Source organism: Sus scrofa, chromosome 13, assembly GCF_000003025.6.
Source record: "Sus scrofa isolate TJ Tabasco breed Duroc chromosome 13, Sscrofa11.1, whole genome shotgun sequence".
NCBI lineage: Eukaryota > Metazoa > Chordata > Mammalia > Artiodactyla > Suidae > Sus > Sus scrofa.
This window is the reverse complement of record NC_010455.5, coordinates 110,828,641-110,848,816: the sequence shown is the minus strand read 5'-3', so window position 1 is coordinate 110,848,816 and position 20,176 is coordinate 110,828,641. Positions and strand designations below refer to the sequence as shown.

The 20,176-nt window shown below is 39.8% G+C and overlaps 1 protein-coding gene across 4 annotated transcripts in view; it reads right to left on the bottom strand.

Annotated features, from left to right (window-relative positions):
* The window catches only part of FNDC3B (fibronectin type III domain containing 3B), a 344,224-nt gene that overhangs the window by 82,871 nt on the left and 241,177 nt on the right, over window positions 1–20,176 (bottom strand). For all 4 annotated transcript variants that reach the window (XM_021069801.1, XM_021069803.1, XM_021069800.1 and 1 more), the window contains 2 exons: window positions 13,050–13,201; window positions 7,907–7,966 (listed from right to left, as the gene is read on the bottom strand). In XM_021069801.1, the coding sequence (XP_020925460.1) occupies window positions 7,907–7,966; window positions 13,050–13,201 (212 nt within the window). The remainder of the gene's footprint in view (window positions 1–7,906; window positions 7,967–13,049; window positions 13,202–20,176) is intronic.

The following is a 20,176-nucleotide window of genomic DNA, read 5'->3' as shown; positions in this document are numbered from 1 at the left end:
CTATAGTAGGCGCATGTTGATAGAAAACTGAATGGTAGACTTGGCAAGACCATTTCTATGCATCAGGACAGGCTCACTGGGAGTAAGTTACTTAAAATGAATCACAGAATGTTCCAGACATGGGCAAGGTCCCAGCCTGAAGTCTATTAGATCAGTTGAATTCAAGTGATGGCTCATGGATTGCATTTAGCCCCAAATATGTGTGGGGGTGGAAGGAGGGTGTGGGGTAGGAATACAATGCTTTGAAATATTACAGTCACCAATGAATGAAAGGACATAGGCAACGATCATCAAAAAAGAGAGATAAGCAGACATACACCCCTAACTAGAAATCATGCCACTACCCCTGCAAGAAAAAATGAACCTGTGTCTGATTAAGCCTCTTCACCACTTTATAGGAAGCATAGAGAGAACATTATGAAGCAACACCACAGGGATGTAGTCAGCTTAATTCTACAATGTGGAAAATTCTATAAGACAAAAAAATTTATTCTGACAAAAAAAACTGCAAGAAGAGGGGGGAAAAAAAGGGATGGAGGGAAAACCTATAGCTTAAAAGAAATTTAAGAGATATCAGCCAAACACAATATTTAACCTATGTTTGAATTCCAATTACAACAAACTGAAGAAACAAAACCTTCATTTTTAGGACAGCTGAGGAAAAGGGAAGTCTCTGGATTTTGAAGACACTAAGGAATTTATCATTTTTGTTTATTTTGGATGGGCATGGGGTATGTGATGACGGTAAGTATTGTGGTTCACAGGTGAAATAACATGATGGCTGGACTTTACTTCAAAATAACTATTGGGGGAGGGGGTAGGTGAGGGACCAAGGAAATAAAAAGTTGAGTGGTGGATATATGAGAGTTCATTAAATTACTGTTTACTTTTGACTGTAACTGAAATCTTTGGAAATAGCAAGTTAAAAAAATTAAGCCAATGCTGAAAAAATTGATGCCTCTCATTAAAAAAAAAAAAATGAACCTCTGGCTTCTCCTAAAAACCAGAAGTTCCAGCAACACTCAGCTGCAGACTTGCATGATAGGAATTAGATGCAGCTGGGAGCAGCTCCCACATCAGATGGGGCAGTGGTGTCCAGTTCAAAGTCCCCATCACTCCCTACCGGCCTTGAGATGGCTTTTAAGCTGCCGTTAACTCAACTCTCTTTACCCACTTACATTACCAGTAGGTATCTCACCTTGCAGTCACTAGGCATTTGCTTATGAATTCAGACTACATTCAGGTAGACCAGTCCTAAACAGCCATAATAAAAGCACCAAAAATCCATGAGGGTAACAGGGCAGAGGAAAGGAAGCTGGGGAAGGGCCTTCGGAAGTACTGGCAGGCCGCAGGTAGTTATCTGGGGGGATCAGGACTCAGTCAAGTTCGTTCTTTCTTTTTAATGAGATTCTTGGCATCACAAATCCCTGTTGATTAGGCTAGAGAAACATGAATGAAGAAGGCTCCTGACAGGGAGTTCCCGTTGTGGCTCAGTGGTTAACGAATCTGACTAGGAACCATGAGGTTGTGGGTTCGATCCCTGGCCTTGCTCAGTAGGTTAAGGATCTGGTGTTGCTGTGAGCTGTGGTGTAGGTTGCAGACGTGGCCCGGATCCCTCGTTGCTGTGGCTCTGGCATAGGCCAGCGGCTACAGCTCCGATGTGACCCCCAGCCTGGGAACCTCCATGTGCTGTGGGAGCGGCCCAAGAAATGGCAAAAAGACCAAAAAAAAAAAAAAAAATAATAATAATAATAATAATAAAAAAAGAAAGCTCCTGACAGCCAGGTTGGGAGGATGACAGTGGGAATAAAGGAACCTGATGGCACAAGTAAAAATTCCAGGTAGTTGAAGATGGATAGTTGTATGGGCCAGCAGGAGTCTTTAAACTCAAAGAACATTATAGTCTGTTTAATTTAGGAGTCAATGCTTTGCACTTGTAAAAGTCTGTCTGAAAAGGAAACGAGATCTACTTTACATGGCAATATAAATGTTCTGCACACAGTATCTAAAACTTGACATGTAAACACGATTACATCTGTCAATTAAACTTGTTCGGTAAATAGACTGCAGCTAATTGTGATAACAACCACCTCCTTTTTTTTTCCCCCTGCACCCACAGCATGTGGAGGTTCTGGGCCAGGGATTGAACCTGCACCACAGTAGCGACCCAAACTGCTGCAGTGACAACACCGGATCCTTAACCTGCTGCACCACAATAGAACTCCAATTTTTATCAGTTAAGTTCTACAAAAAAAGTCTCTGGAAATGACAGTACATTTTCAAGAATGTTGAGATATTGTTTCTCACATGATGGTGATGTGTTATCTCTAAACATCATCATGTGATAAGAGGATCTGTGGAATAGAAGCAGTTCTCTAGGTTAAATATGCCAACAAACAACTCAGTTCCTTTAACATTTATCCCAGCAAAGAAGGCATTTTTCTAAATAGTATAATTAATCTTGTGTTGGGTTTTCACATGTGTTTCAGTTTAAATACTAAATGCTTATGAAACAGGTGCTCCAAGAATTTAAGAAATTTGCCTCCAACTTCCTCCAGCACATCTGTAATGTACTAGGAGCCACAATTTTTAGTCAATAACACCTATTTCATAACTCTGCACTGAGCTGGTCAACCCATATTTTTGGAAATGCTTCATCACATCATTTTTCTGGGAAATGTTATTACATGATATCATCTCTGGGCAACTTCTTTGCCAAATTGTTTATGCCAATTACTGGAAAATGACTTTGAATTTTGTCATGAATTTGCTATCTAGTCCATCATGCAAGTTCCTGATTATCCTATCATTGATAAAAATATAAATTCTTGACTCCCACAGTAAAATGATTATCTCAATGTCAGCATTAATTACAATACTACCAATTAAAAGAAGAGTATGCTTTTCTTAGTATATGTACAAATGAATATGTGAAATGCTTGTGATTGTAAAGTTAAATACTTATGCCTAAGTATTATAAAATGGAAAGCTACGTGTGTGTATGTATGTAATGGATTTTTCTCATTCTCTCTTCCTCAACACACATCCCCCCGACTCCAGGAGCTTTTGCATTGGTGACTTTACACAGTACAGAACACAATGCCCTATATGGAAGCACTAAATAAATACACTTTGACAATTATAAATTGATTCCTTTTAAATATTTAACCAGCATTAAACCAAAAAAAGCAATTTGTGTAAGAACCAGTTACACTAATATAAAAAGACTTTAAAAAAATCTTTAAAATCTGAAATGTCTCTGGAAACAATTTTCAATGTGGAATGTGGCCTAAAGAGCATGGCAAGTGCCAATCTAAACAGCCACAGATGCATGACCTATAGCACCATCTCAAGGATGCCACTGGTCTCTTAATAAATTATTCCCAGTAACAGTGAGGTGACGGCAAGCAGAAATCAAGAGCTATTCTTGCCTAGGAACTGAATCCAAGCACAAGACAGTTCAATGACAGAACGCCATGACTAAGAGACTGCTACTTTAAAAAATGGTTGTGCATCTGGTTGGTGAACTCAGACAATACTAACATGAGAGGAAAAAGTCAAAAATGAGAAAAAGCATTCTATAAAGCTATTATTGAGCAATCAATGTAAAGGGGATGGAATCAGAGTAGTGAAATCTAAAGCAACAAAGGAGCCCTAGGTGAGATGTCAATCCCTGATACGAGAAAGAAACCCTTCACTCTATTGAAGAGTGACTGAAAAGGGACTTCTGCAGGCCTTTGTCAAAATCTGCACTGTTAAGAACTGGAAGGAGGAGTTCCCTGGTGGCTGAGTGGGTTAAGGATCCATTGTTGTCAATGCTGTGGCTCAGGGCACTGTGTGGTGACAGTTGGATCCCCAGCCTGGAAACTTTTGCATGTTGTGGATGCAGCCCCCAAAAGACAGAATAATAATAGTAATAATAATAATAATATTCATCATTGGCTCTCTAGACTTCCTCCAAGGCAACACTTCCTAATTCAATAATGCAGAAATAAATAAAAATGGCAATGAATATAATTGCTCATTTTGTAGCTATATGGTAATGGAATTCTTCTGTAGCTTCTGTTATGGAAATTCAATGAGGAAATATTTCTATATAGCCTTTTGAGGCCTTAAAAGTGACTTTTTTTTTTGGTCTTTTTGTCTTTTTTTTTTAGAGCCATACCTGTGGCATATGGAAGTTCCCAGTCTAAGGGTCTAATCGGAGATGTTGCTGCCAGCCTACGTCAGAGCCACAGCAACAGCAGATCAGAGCCTTGTCTGTGACCTATACCACAGTTCACGGCAACGCTGGATCCTTAGCCCATTGAGTAAGGCCAGGGATCAAACCCGCAACCTCATGGTTCCTAGTCAGATTCATTTCTGCTGAGCCACGACAGGAATTCCAAAAGTGACTATTAAATTTAAAATTATATTTGAGGCTACTATGTTGATAAAAGCTCACTTTCCTGGAACTGAGCCTCTGAGAATGTTAACTCAATTGCATCATAAGATTTTTTTTTTTTTTTTTTTTTTTTGGTCTTTTTGTCTTTTCTGGGGCCACACCCATGGCATGTGGAGGTTCCCAGGCTAGGGTCTAACTGGAGCTGTAGCTGCTGGCCTATGCCAGAGCCACAGCAACACCAGATCTGAGCTGCGTCTGTGACCTATACCACAGCTCACAGCAATGCCGGATCCTTACCCCACTGAGCAAGGTCAGGGATCGAACCCTCAACCTCATGGTTCCTAGTCAGATTCATTACCCACTGAGCCACGGCAGGAACTCCAACAATATGGTATATCTTTATCCCAATAAAATAGTGAGTGATACGGTAAAACCATATATAGCTTCAAAGAACCTGCATCACAAAGTCCTTTTTATTTTTAGAGTATGGAAAAACTGCAACAACTTTGGAAAAATAAAACAAAAACAACATTTATACATTATAACAAAATTGTCCATATACCTCATTTGGGTTTATAACAGATTTGCTCATATATCTCATTTGCTTTCATACTATCTTTCCAAGGCTAGTATCATTATTACCCTCGTTTTATGAATTAGAAAACAAAACCATTTAAGTTTACACAGCTTGCCTAATCACACACTCTCAGTATGTGACTGAGCCATAAACTTCAAATTCCAGGATCTGTCTACTATGTCATCAAGCTCCCTCACCAAAGCAATTCAAGCCAGAGGAAACTAAATCTAAGTAGGAGTTGAAAGTGTTAAGAGTCTTCTCTAACTTGAAAAATGAAAAGCTGTATAAGGAAAGGGAATGAATGATCTATATGGACTATGGACTAGGCAGAGCAAAGAGACTACAATTTGGAATGTAGACATTTTTCTTAGGAAAGAATTTTTACTAGAGGAGGTTGTGAACAAAGAGAGGGAGAATTTTCCATCTCTCTGGCCAACAGAGAGCTAGACCAAATAATAGTTGGTGATGCCTTAGGCTGTACAAGTGTAGTGTCGCATATGTGTTAAATACATCACAAATGTGGGATCCCAGAAGCGTCAGGAGGAAGTCCACATATAAGCCCTTTAGATGGTAACCACCTCATGCTCCCATTTCTTTTGGGGAATCCATTAATTATTCCTTTTATCTGCCCAGAAGTTTAAGGTAAGACATGTATCAAACATGAAAAAGAATTTATGAGCAGGAGTTCCCACTGTGATGCAGCAGGTTAAGGATCTGCTATTGTCTCTGTGGCAGCAGGGGTTCGATCCCTGGCCAGCACAGTGAGTTAAGGATCCAGCATTGCTGCAGCTGCAGCTGCAGCTCAGATTCGATCCCTGGGCCAGGAATTTCCATATGCTATGGGTGAGACCAAAAAAAAAAAGAATTCATGAGCAAGTATTCTAAATTTATTCTTTGTAACAGAGGGTAAAAGGAAACGAAGGAAAACAGCAGACAAGATAGTAAATAAAGGTCAGACTATGACATTTAAATTTCTTTAAAAAGATACTGTCAGGTCATGAAGGAGCAGAAAATAAAGTAAACCTTTAGTAAAGCAATGACAATGAATGTTAAAAGATAGCTAAAAAAGGAAACATATGCTAATTATACCTAATGAAGAACTTTTACAGGACTCCCTATATGGTGTTACATTTCCTGCTTTGTTGTTAAACTGACCTTTTGAAACAGTGATTAAACTATTCTTATTATCACCTCAGCTTCACAAATTATACAAATCTGTTTGTACAGACGGTGTGAAAAGTTCAGTATGTTTGGACCGAAGTTAACTGACTCGAAATACAAAAGTTTTAAATAGGAAAAGATGGTGGGAATAGAGTTCACCTATACAATACATGGCTAAGCAGATGTAGACTTTATGGCTGAATACAAAAACCTTGCCCTTTTATTTACTGCCATAGTTTTAAACACCTGTGCAGCTACCAAGATATTATAACCTGAACACAACCCTACCCTCCCTACCTTTGTTACCAAGAAAATTGTGGAATGATTCTAAGTGACTGACAAAAATGGAAACAGTCAATTCATGGCACAACCAGTCTAGAATTCAAGCTCTCTGCTAATTAACATATGCTCTTTCTAGTAGGCTACCAGCCTTTACTTAGTCACAAAGAAACAGGTGAAGTGAAGTAACCTTTGGAAAGTAAATAAAGGATGTGTGGTTGATGCTTGCAATTTTATTACATAATCTTGGTATACACATATACAACTGAAGAAAGGAGAGAAAATTTGTTGTGCATCTGATTAGATAAAACTATAATTTCTGATCAAATTAAAAAATTACATAAAATTTTAAAGTCAAATAAAAATTTTTTAAATATTATGGACCACATTCAGATTATCTAAAAATTCAGATAATACTTTCCCTCTAGCAGGTCTGTAATTGGCTGGGTTTCTTTCTAAGGTTAGCTAGTTCTGCCTTCCAGAGTAGCCACAGTAGAGAATCCACAAAAACTGCGGTAGAGATTTCAGGGTACATGTCAGACTACACGAGTTGTTTTGGCAAACCGGATTAGTTTCTTGTTAGAGATAATTTTGATATTTGCATTATTTGTCTTACTTCAAAACTATTGTCTTTTAAGGTCCAAAAGTATTCTTTTTTTTTTTTTTTTTTTAATGGCCATACCCACAGCATATGGAAGTTCCTAGGCCAGGGATTGAATCTGAGCTGCAGTTGCACCAATGCCAGATTCTTAGCCTACTGCACCTGGCCAGGGATTGAACGGGCACTTCCACAGTGCCCCGAGCTGCTGCAGTCAGATTCTTAACCTATTGCTCCATGGTAGAAACTCACCAAAATATTCTTGAAACATGGGAGAAACTGTATTTAGTTATTTGGGCAGAACACACAGTTTGAATGTATGGGCTGTAATAAAATGACTGATAAACCCATGGTAAAAAATTCTTCTGTTTTATAGAAAGAAAATATTATATATTAAACCACACATTCCAATAGATCTTCGAAGACTATATAAAATAAAAATTACTTTTTAAAAGCAAATTTTACATTCTGTTCAGGATATCATCTACTTTTCTATTCTCAGAAGCACTTCTGTGGACTCCCAGTCTCTGTGCTCTCAAGTGCAGGACACTAAGGAAGGGCCAGTGAGCAAAGGTACTGCAACTTTCAATTAGGCAAGTGCAACTAACCAAATACTTCTAAAAAGGGGGAAATGGGAGTTCCCGCCGTGGCTCAGTGGTTAATAAATCCTGACTAGGAACCATGAGATTTCGGATTTGATCCCTGGCCTCGTTCTGTGGGTTAAGGATCCCACATTGATGTGGCTGTGGTGTAGGCCGGCAGCTACAGCTCAGATTAGACCCCGAGCCTGGGAACCTCTATATGCCGTGGGTGCAGCCCTAGAAAAGACCAAAAAACGGGGGTGGGTGGGCACGTGATTTATTTTAGCAATTCTCCAACACTGTTCAACTCCTACATCCTAACTCACCTCACATGATAATCCGTTGCTGGTCTAAGATCTTTCAGGTTACATTCCAATTCTTCTCCACTGCAAAGAAAAATCATTTATCAATGATACAAAATTCAAAAATAAAACAGGTTTTGGATTGGGGTCTTGTAGTCATGTACTGACAATAATTCACAAACTATTATGCTTGCTTCTACCATAAACCAGAAATAAACCTTTCTATTCGGTATTATCATTTTTTTGGACTAGCAAATTAGATTCCTTCAAATGAAGTCATTCTGGATCTGGAAAAATGACAAAGTTAACTTACTAATAAAATTCCAAAAGATCTTATCACTTCTTCAAAGTAACTACATAAAAATAAATAATAAGCAAGCAAACTGAATAGATCTCCAGATAAATGTACGTGTAAATAACAGGACCATCTGTCTATTGAAGGTGGTTCCAAGACTCTCCAGGGCAGAAACCATAACCACTTAACCTTTTCAACTCTCTTAAAGAAATATGTTTCCCTCACGTATCAATACTAATAAATAGCTCTTTTATAGATAGATTCCAATAAGTAGCTCTCTTATATAAAGTAAAACCATTTATTTGATCAGATGTTGCAATAGAACATCGACTTACTCATGAGGAAACATCCAACATAAAATAAGGTATGTTCCCATTTAAAAAAATTTTGAAAGTGAGGTAGGGCTGTATGGGCATAACTGTATTCTTCAAAAACGTCGTGTTGGAGTTCCCATCATGGTGCAGTGGAAACGAATCAGACTAGGAACCATGAGGTTGTGGGTTCGATCCCTGGCCTCACTCAGGAGGTTAAAGATCTAGCATTGCTGTGAGCTGTGGTGTAAGTCACAGGCAGGGCTCAGATTCCTGCATTGCTGTGTCTGTGGCATAGGCTGGCGGCTGCAGCAGAATTGACCACTAGCCTGGGAATCGCCATATGCCACGGGTGTGCCCCCCCAAAAAAAGAGTCAGTGTCTGCTCTGCCACAAAAAAAATGAAATACTGCCATGTGCAACAACATGAATGGACCCGGAGGGTATTATGCTTAGATAAGTCAAAAACAAGCACTGTACATTATCACTTATATGTGGAATCTAAACAATAAAACAAATATATATAACAAAACAGAAACAAGTTCAGAGATATAAAGAACAAACTAGTACGTAGTTAGGAGAGGGGAGAGCTAAGTGGGTAGGGGGTTAAAGAGTAAAAACTACCATGAATAAAATAAATAAGGATATACTGCACAGCACAGGGAATATAGCTAATACTTTATAACTTTATTTTTTTATGGCCACACCCACAGCATATGGAAGTTCCTGAGCCAGGGATGAATTCGAGTTGACAGCTGTGGCAACATCAGATCCTTTAACCCTCTGCATCTGGGCCAGAGATTGAACCTGTTGCCTCTGCAGTGACCTGAGCTGTTGCAGTGTGATTCTTAACCCACCAACCACAGCGGGAACTCCGTATAATAACTTATAAATGGAGTATAATCTATAAAAATTTTGAATCACTATGTAATATACCTGAAACTAACATAACATTTCCAATAAGTAAATAAGTTTTTTTTTTTTTAAATCAACGGATAATTCCTAAACATGATTTAATCACAGTGAGGCCACCAAACTCTGTTGCTTCCCACAATAGGATGTGCATAGAACCACCTTGATGTATCCTTCCAAAAATGCTAAGTTAGAATCAGACCATGCTCTAGAGCTAACTATCAATTCATGAGAAATATGAGGGAGGGTAGACTAAGTTGAGAGTGGAAAAAGTGATCCACTTTTTGCAACTGGTCAAGAGTTCTTTTTTTTTTTTTTTTTGTCTTTTTTTTGCTATTTCTTGGGCCGCTCCCGCGGCATATGGAGGTTCCCAGGCTAGGGGTTGAATCGGAGCTGTAGCCACCGGCTTACGCCAGAGCCACAGCAATGCGGGATCCGAGCCGCGTCTGCAACCTACACTAACCCACTGAGCAAGGGCAGGGACCGAACCCGCAACCTCATGGTTCCTAGTGGGATTCGTTAACCACTGCGCCACGACGGGAACTCCGCAACTGGTCAAGAGTTCTTAAAAGAAGGGGAGATACAGCTGAAATCAACATTGTATATCAGCTATATGTCAGTAAAATTTTCTCAATTAATGTTTAAAAAATAAAGTGGCTTTACCGTTTTACAAAATAAAAAGGATGCAAGGGAAAGAATTCTAGATTAAAACAGATTTGTAAGACATAACAATCCCATGTAAGAGAGTATTAACCTCGTTTGATTTCCTCAGAGAATAAATCAATTATTAAAACATAATTTTGAGACAACTGAAGAAATCTGAATATGGCCTAGGTATTAAATGATGCCAGACATTATTGTTAGTTTTTCTATATATTAATGACATTGCAGTTATGTGAAAAATATCTATGTTGATCCATATTGAACTATGTAGGAATAAACTGATGTGTTAATTTGTGAGCTGCTACCAGATGTTTCAATAATAATAACGCTAATAATGATAATAATAAAGATAAAAGGGATATAATGCAAATGTGGCAAAAATCTTCATAATTGTTAAATCTGAGTGACATTTGTCTGGGGGTTCATTGTAGTATTTTCTATACTTTTCTGTATGTTTGAAATTTGATCCTAATTTTAAAAAAAAATTAATTTACTGCCATGCTAGTGATAGTTAACATTTCTGTTTTTGAAAAAGTATGTATACGTGTACATTTTCTTCATTAAAGCAGAAGGTTAAAAAAAAAAAGTCAGTGCCATAAAAGACACTGAAATACTGTGAAAGTATTCCAAATTAAAGAAGGCCACAGAGACGTGACAACTAACTGTGGTACCTGACACTAGAAAGGATCTTGTCCTAGAGGGATGAAAAATGCTACAGCAGACTTTATTTAATCAAGTGACAAAACTGGAATGTGGACAACAGATTAGATAAAAGTGGTATTGATGTAAAGTCATGAAGTTGATAAATGCATTGTAGTTATTTAAGAAAAACCTTAGGAAACACACTGCAGTATTTATCAGAAAAGAACCATGATATATAAAACTAATAGGAAAAAACAGAGATTTAGAGGAAAGAAAAGGGGAGAGAGAAAATCAAATAGCAATGCAAATAAGGTAAAAAGTTAATAATAGGTGAATCTGGGTAAAAGAAATGCACATATTTCTTTTTCTCTTTATGCAGTATTTTAAAAGCTTGAAATTATTCAAATAAAAACTTTGAAATTATTCAAATAAAAACTTTTTTAAAGGTCAATGCCTACACCTTGCCTGCAGCTCTGCTGTCTGTCTGACTTGCACGTTATCTTTAAAGTTTTTTGAATTTGTTGAGTAAATTCAACATTAGGAAAATTTCCACATTTCAAAATTTCAGCAATTCCTTAAAAAAGTCCAAAGAATCACCAAATCTAGGCCATTCTTTATGTAACAACCTGTATGAGGTGAGCGGCTGCTGGTCATTTCAGATGAAGACAGGAGAGTTCCTGCTCCCCTCATTCCCAACCTTCCTACTTTCTTTTTCTTTTATTTAAAAAAATTTTTTAAATTGTTATTTCCCCAATAGATATTTTTATCTACTGTAACCTTACTTTTTTAGAACTCCAGCTCCTGCCACTAATGACCATCATGCACTGAGAGAATCTATCTGTTTCTTGTGGGCTGGGGGAAATGGTGCTCTCTATTTTGTGAAGGTCACTACCAATTCTGTCTTTTCCAAAGAGAACTCAATGGTTGTGAGTCAGAGTAAAGGGTGAGGACCACGCTAAGCACAGTGGAGAAGCACCACGTTCTCACAGGGGGGACGACCTGCCTGCTGTGTCTGCAGCGTGGTGGCTGGATGGTAAGAGAGCAAGAGTGAATGGCGGGGAGCCCGGGGAGACTCCTGCAGGAGCCCAGCAAGAGACCACAGAAGCCCCATGGGCACCAACAAGAGAAGAGAGTGACTAAAGGTCTTCCCTCTCTCCCTCTTTCCCCCTTTTCCTTTGTCCATAAGAAGACAAGTCCCTGGAGTGAGTTAAGATGTTAAGTGGCTGGGGAGATGCAAGGTCTACAGGACTGATGCAGCACTGATGAAATGGTGAGAAAACCAGCCTCTCTGGCAGAGGAAGAGGTGGGATTTATGTGACCATGATACACTGGGCTTGGGCAGTAGTTCCCAGGGCCAGTCATAGAGGTCAAACAAGTAGTGAAAACATGACCACATTTCTGAGCGCCTGCTCTGCAAATCTAAGCAATTACAAGAGAGAAAAGACTTGATCCTAACAGTTTTTTTTTTTTTTAATCACATTTAGAACATAGCTATAAATCACTTGAACGGCTAATATCTTGGATTCCATAAAGTGGAAGGGAATAATCCCTTATTTTGTGTGCAAAACTTTTGACCATTTAAGAAAGCCTCAGAATGAAAATGCTTTACTACAGACTGGCAAGCTGCTGTGAAGGATAAGACGTAGGGTGAAATGGAAAAACCACATTGTAGAATTCTGAAAAACAAGACTAGTAAAAGGTCTGGGCCTAAAAAGAGGTGATCATATGAGTGTATGATAAATGTGAAAACTAAAAGGCATACTCATTTTTTACCCTGACAACATTAATAGAAAAATTTTCTTTAGTACTATACTGGCAAGCTAATATAACCAAGTGACATATTTAACCAACACCAAATAGTGCTTTATAAAAGTTATTTCTGATTAGCAATTGCTCTGGACAAAATTAACTCTGAACATTATAAGCATCACTAATTTTTTTTTTTTTTTTTTTTTTTTTTTTTTTGCCATTTTCTTGGGCCGCTCCCACGGCATACGGAGGTTCCCAGGCTAGGGGTCAAATCGGAGCCGTAGCCGCTGGCCTACGCAGAGCCACAGTAACGTGGGATCTGAGCTGTGTCTGCAACCTACACCACAGCTCACAGCAACGCCGGATCCTTAACCCACCGAGAAAGGCCAGGGATCAAACCTGCAACCTCATGGTTCCTAGTCGGATTCATTAACCACTGAGCCACTAAGGGAACTCCTCATCACTAATTCTTAAAAAGAACTATTTTAAAGGAAAATTCGCAAAGCCATTAAATTTTCCCTTTGTTTTTAAGTGACCTTAAGAACTCCAATTTCACAGTTGAGCAGCTGAGAAAAACACACGGAAATATACGCTACCTGTAAATTATCTTGTATTTTCCATCTCGTCCTTTGTCTGACAAGGCAACCTCGTAACTGTAGGGGAAGGAAAGACCACTGTGGGGTCCACATGAAAGTCCAACAGGGGGAGCCCAGGACAATACAACTGTTCTTGCCTGAATATTAGAAACCTGAGGAAGAAAAACAGGAGACAAAAATATTCACATCCATTTCCCATGGATCAGACACTACGTTTCTCCCTAGAACATTCTGTGATTATTAGCAGAGGCATAAAAATGGCTCACAGAGTTCCTGTTACTTTTTTAATTTTTTTAATTTTTTTTTTTTTTTTTTAAGGTCCGCACCAGCAGCACATTGAGGTTCCCAGGCTAGGGATCTAATCGGAGCTACAGGTGCTGGCCACAGCCATAGCGGCAGTCACACTAGATCCATGCCGCATCTGCAACCTACACCACAGCTAGCAGCAACGCTGGATCCTTAACCCACTGAGCGAGGCCAGGGATTGAACACACAACGTCGTGATTCCTTGTCGGATTCGTTCCTACTACACCACAATGGCAACTTTCTAAAAATTTTTTTATTGTAGTTGACTTACAATGTTCTGCAAATTTCTGCCACACAGCAAAGTAACCCAGTTATACATATATATATGCAGAGTTAACTCAATAAAAACAATTTTAAGTACAACAACAAAAACATCCTGTATGGTACTCTCCTGTCACAGACTTGATGTCCAAACTTTAGCTACTGAAACATCTGTCCTTATTATGCAAATTTATGTCCAAATCTGGTACAATTCACACTTGGTCCTTCAGACAGTAAAATAATGTCATGTTTGGGGATTTTCCTAAAGGTGACAAAGTTGAACGTGAAACTTCAGTAATCTCCATGATGGTCATCACACCATGTGGAAGGAATCCATATACCCACAGGTACTTTCTGGCAGCCTCCAAGCTTTGTTTGATGTTGATCCATCCTGCCAAGATCTTTCAAACTATGCTCCTCAAAGTCCTGCAGGTTACTGGGAAAACCTGGGGGATGGGGAATGGGGACTGGGGGATGGGGGTGGGGTGGGGGTGGAACCACAGCCCAGGCTGAAAGGTGGCAGAAACATGTGTGGAGATGTTTTATCGCTCTAGGCTTTGCTTTTATTTTTGGCTTACATTTGAACAAAGGAATCAGACTCTAAACATCCCACTTTCCTCCTTTAGTTAGGGCTTCTGTGAAGCACATTCTTACACTACCTCCCAGGCATCCTCAGCAGGACTGAGCCCCAGCTGCCCAAAGCTATACCTGCTCATTCGCAGACCCTGCACTGGCTTCTCCGCAATTTCACATCTCCACTCTAGTGGTACTTTCTGGGGGCACCTTCCTACATACACTATTTGCCTTCCAATCTGTTTCAGCGTCTGTTTCTAGAGAAACCTAATCTAATGTATGGTCAAATTCTTTAAAATAATCTATCAACAGCACTTTAACGTTCTAATTTTCTAACATTTACATTTGTTGCTCTCTGGATATTGGTCTGGATAACATTAAAAGTAAAATAAGAGTGAAATATATACTGTATCTTAATGTCCCTGCAAGACTTTATAGCTACAGATTATTGGGCTGTGGATAGAGATTCTAAGCTACTAAATCTCTCTTTTTTTTCCCCCTCTACTTTTGTCACTATCTGATCTAAATAAAGAGAAATAAAAGATAAAATAATTTAAAAGCATGACCAATAGATATGGAAAATGAGTACTTAGTCTCCCTTTTCAGTCTGTCCTTCATTCCACTTTGAGAAGAGACCCCTCCATCTCATTTCTGTTCTATATAGATACAGAATCATTACATATTTAAGCAATTATGTAGTAAACTCCTTCTCATCCTTCAAGACCCCAGGCAGGCCTCATTATCCCTGAAACATACCATCCTCTTTACGTCCACAGCACCTTGTTGCAACCGCCACCCACTGCTATGTTTATAGCATTTACCTAGCTTCCCTGCTGGACTGCAGGACTCCCTAAGAAGACCCAAATAATATTCAACTGTGAATAGCAGTTGTTACTAACAACCAAAGGGAATAAGACAGTCTGAGTTTCTGATTTAGGTGCATGGTGGAGAGTAGACTAGCATTACACATGTCTTTAGAAAACCCTGAGGAGACACTGTTACTGAAGGAATCTCTGCCCTTCTTGCTACTGCTCCAGACTGGCAGCTCCTCTTCCACCCACTCCTCTCTGACACACAGCTGTGATCCCCCTTCAGGATGCCATCCCCAAACCCTGAGATGTGGTTTTAGACTTTCTTGCTTTCCTGACTTTACAAACTTTTTAAAGACCCATTTCAAATGCTGCTTTATTTATTCATTGAATCATCGAATCTTACCTTGCAAGGGGTTGTGGACACAAAGATGAATAAGATATGATCTCTGCCTGATAGAGAGAGAGGTTTGGGAGGGGCCTCATGGCGGACACTGAGCACAGAGGGAACCATAGCAGCTTGAGATCAATTCAGGAGAAGCTTCTGTACAGGGCTGTTGCGCTCGCCCCCCGCCCAGAGTCAGCCACTACTTTCCTTGCATTCAGTCACACATGTTGTGGGCACCTATATTTGGCATGCATCTTATTATATTCTGCTTTACCGGTTTACGTGGGTGTTGTTCCCTGACTAGATTTTAAGGCAGCATTTCTACTACACACACCGCTGTATTTGCTGAATTCCTTCACATACAACTAATGAGAAATCTTGAGATACTGGACATTATATTTGATTTTTTATTTAAAAAGGTATTTTGCTTTGAAGAGTGCAGTTTATAATTTAAACAGATGCTGATTAGGTACTGAGAAACATTCAAGTGAGGTGATAAATGGCCCATTTCCAAGAGCACAGTGCAAGTGCGTAGTAACAGTGCTTCTATGAATGGTGGTGTGAAGTAACACCACATCTCAAAATTGCTCAAAGGCTAACACTATAGATAACTGAACAGGTAGCCATAAATTCACATCCCTTTAAACTCCTACTATTTTCATCAGCTATTAAGAATTTACTCCTAAGAGTTTTCATCATAAGGAGAAAATTTTTTTTCCTTTTTTCTTTATATTGTATCTGTATGAGATGATGGATATTAGCTGAATCTACTGTGATGATAATTTCACGATATATGTAAATCAAACAAAAACATTTTCTTTCTTTCCTTAAGGACTTGGTTAAAAAGTATCACTTAACGGAGCAGTGATGCACAACATTTGACACACCAACTAAAATAACGCTCCCCCTTTCCCTAGGCTTGAGCAAGCCTTAAGAAGGCCAACTGTCAACTGAACAGATTCCTTGCAAGCGCATTCTTCCCACTGGCCAGCCCATCAGAAGTGCACTTGGAGAACTCAGCTTGTTTGCAAAAACGGCAGCTTCTGGGAATTCTTTCCTGGATCTGAGCAGCCTGCCACCTCAATTACTACTAGGGCTGGGAGGCCTGTCCTCCCCTTTTCTCCCCCTCCCTCCCTTGCACCGACTCCTGGGCCTCAGGTTTCCTCTCTTTAGGCATTGGAATCCTGAGAGAAAGAGTGCTTTGTCTCTATTAGAATTTGGAACTCACTTCCACTCCAAGGCCAATGCCAGGGAATTACACAGTGCCTTTCAAGAGAATGCCACGTAAAGGAGAATCCTCAGCAGTCGATGCCTTTACTCCAAGTGTCCCGGGAGGCGATAGCCTCCATGAGAGACTCAGAACTCTAGGAACAAGGCTGGGTTCAAGCCAGTTTCAGAGTCATGGCACTCTTAATCGAGCTTCACCCTCACTCAGTCTCTCTCTCTTTCTGGTGAAACATCTTACCATATGTGACCACAGAACGGAACTGCTGTGCTGCTAATCTGATCATCACAATGATTATCATGGCTGTGGTTCAAAAAAAGAAGTTTAGAAGCCATAAAACTGACTTTCTGATGTTTAATTATTCCACCATAAATGGAAATCAATCTCCTTTGCAATGGTGATAAAAGTGGTGATTTCTAGTTACAAAATTATTGGACAAGACTCAACGTGGTATTTATTTCAGTACTAGTGATATAGAGGGGTCTGCTGTTAAGGTTACTTGTTTAAGTCCGCACAGAAATTATTTAAACTGCTTTGAAGTATCTTGACGGATTCATAAAACCACCATCTACTTCTAAATGATTACACACTGATTAGAAATCAGTCTTATCTATGTATTTATTAAATATAGATTTGAACTTGGAACGGCTGCTAGTTAAAAGCATATATGCGTGTCTATACACATATGGCAATGATAAGACTGTATTATCTTTGCAGCTGGTTTGATATGCAATCTTTAGAGCTCTCTTTCTTCTTGTTCCTTTCTCTCCTGTTCATCTCAGTGTTTTAATACTATTCTGTGAAATTGTACTGATATTCATTTTCTGAATCAAAAACATCATTTACTCTCATAGTTACTAAACTATTACTCCTATGTTTGAAAATATTTCTATGCAAGTTCACAGCTCCTAAATTTGGTCTGGTCTTTGGATCTAACTATGTGGGAGGCCTGCTGATCCAATTTAGGGAGTATGTTAAGAAAATATTACCACAGCAATATTGGCTTCACTTCTAAAGTACCATTATGAAAAATAACAACATACAGGAAAATTTAAAAGGAAGAGGTCAAAGGGATCAGTATTCAAAGAAAAAGATACTCAAATCTAGGAATTTTCAGAATCATCTGTTTCTATAATTCCTAAGTTCTAAGAACCTCAAATCTGTTTCCAGACCTACTGTTTATCTTTCAAGGAATTGCTTCTTGCAGGGTCACTTGTTCTTTTGAGGTCAGTTTACTCACTTCTGGAACTGACAAATCAATTGTTTCTACAAGCTAAACATTAGTGGATAGAAACAACGCAGAACCACAATTCAGTTTATAGTGATTTACATCCTGAAAATAAACAGGCCAGCAGTATGTGGGAGACCACGTCTAGCACCACCAGCAGAGCCGATTAAACCATGTTAGGCTGGAACTGGTGACACTAGTAGAGGTTGATTCCTACACCACTTAGAATAACCTCAAGCTTACCTCTCTGGTATGGCAGTGGCTATATGGGTACAGTCCCCAAGTTATGAAGTTGTTACCATCCCAGGACAAATATCTGTATCCTATTTTATTTAATGACTAAGTATTTCAATCTTTAGAGTATCTGAGTTTCTGAAGAGTAAATGACTTGCTTAATTCAGGGTGCCCAAAGTTCTAGAAAGATGATTGGAATCCGCAAGTCTTCAATATTGTTTCTACACTGAAAACTAATCACCTGCAAAACCCTGAAGAAAAATATATGTGTTTTATTTGGAGGTGTTACCAGATGCAGTTGAAAGGGGGAAAAAAATTAAGAACAACAATCCTTTATAGAACTGTGTGCTGAAATTTCTGCATCTGTTTCTTTCCCGGGAAGGTGAACAGCCCTCCTTCCCATTTCAGAATGCAGCATGGAGTTTCACTTTTGCCTAATGATATGCCATAGAGTACAGAATAATTCTCCATTCCAAGGACTCTATAAATAGTATATAATTTACTTTTTAGATAGCCCCATGAGGTAGTTATTATCCAACCTTCCAAAGATAAGGAAAACAGGCTCAGGGTCACAGAGACAGTTAATGGCCACGCTGGGTCCCAACTCACAGGACCCTCCCCTCCACGCGGCTGCCTGGCACTCTGGCTCCAGTCGTCCCCACATTCCACCATGCTGGCTGGGCCTCATCTGATGCTGGCCAGACTTCAGGCCTTTGGCTCACCTGGCAGAGTCTCACCACAGTCACTGCAGGCTGCCACACGTTTATTTTCCAAATACTTGTTAAGGGTTCACAATGTGCCAAGGACAGTGATAGGTACTGGGGGCACAGAATTAAATAAAACACAATCATGAATGAGAACTTCAGGCGGAGAAGGGGGAGGAGAGGAAGGAAGAGGAAGGAAGGGAGAACAATGGTGTAAACAACTCGGGTTGGGAAGGAGGGGTGCACTGTCACCCAGAAGAGAAGGTTTACTCGCGCACCAGGGGCTGGTGTGGTGGGCAGAAATGACCCCCTAAAGATGTCCACATCTTAATTCCTGGAACCTCCAAGGTTGGAGGCTCTGCATGAGTGATTATGGATCTTGTGAGGCAGAGACTATCCTGGGTTATCTGGGTGGAGCTGATGTAATAACAAGGTCTTTGTGAGTGAAAGAGGGCAGCAGGAAAGTCAGAGAAGGGGATATGAGGATGGAAGGGGTCATGGGCCGAGAAATGCAGAGCCCCTAGAAGCTAGAAAAGGCAGGCAAGGAAACAGATTCACTTCCAGAGCCTCTAGAAAGGAATACAGCCTAGCTGACACCCGGATTTCAGCCAAGTAAGACCCACTTTATTACACCTAATATCATGACCATTTACACAAAAGCCTGTCTGCTCTGCTCTAAAACTTGTAAAGAGTGAGGTGCTTAATAAATGCTGAATCAAGGAAAGGACTAAAGCAGATAAACACTGCTTTTTATCTTGCTAGAGCCTCATAATTCTCAGAAACCAACCATCACTTCTGCAGGGAAGAAATGACCAGGAATAAGTCTCTGTCCTGTGTATAAGTCAAGTCTCTATACACAGGACAGAGACAAGACTATGAAGCCGTTTGACTACATATGGGATAGTCAACTAACCTGGGGCTCTGCCTGCTCACGCTGCTTATGACCCTTCTGTGTTCCTCATGGATCTTTCCTCTTTCTGTAGTAGCATAAATGTAAGCCTGTTTTATAATTCTGCCCTCTAACCTCTCCCTGTCCTCCACCTCCATCCCCAAGGCTCTCATCCTACAACTTGAATTACCACTCCCAAGCTTGAATTACCACTCCCAAGCGTGTTCTCCCAAAGGCTACCTCCCTGCTCTCCCTCCCCAGCACTGATTGCCACTTTCAACTGCCCACTTGACTGTCTTCCTAGATGCAAACGAATTCCACATGCTTAAGAATGGCACTGAATATGCAAAAATGACATAGACATGAACCCGTTCTAGAGAAACTCACAGATTACTGGCAAAAACACAAAACAAGTAAACAGAGCACAATGATTAATGACATGCAGAGCACAGGGAAGCTGGGGTACCAATGGTACCAAACACCATGTGGAGTGTCCCACTTGATGGGCAG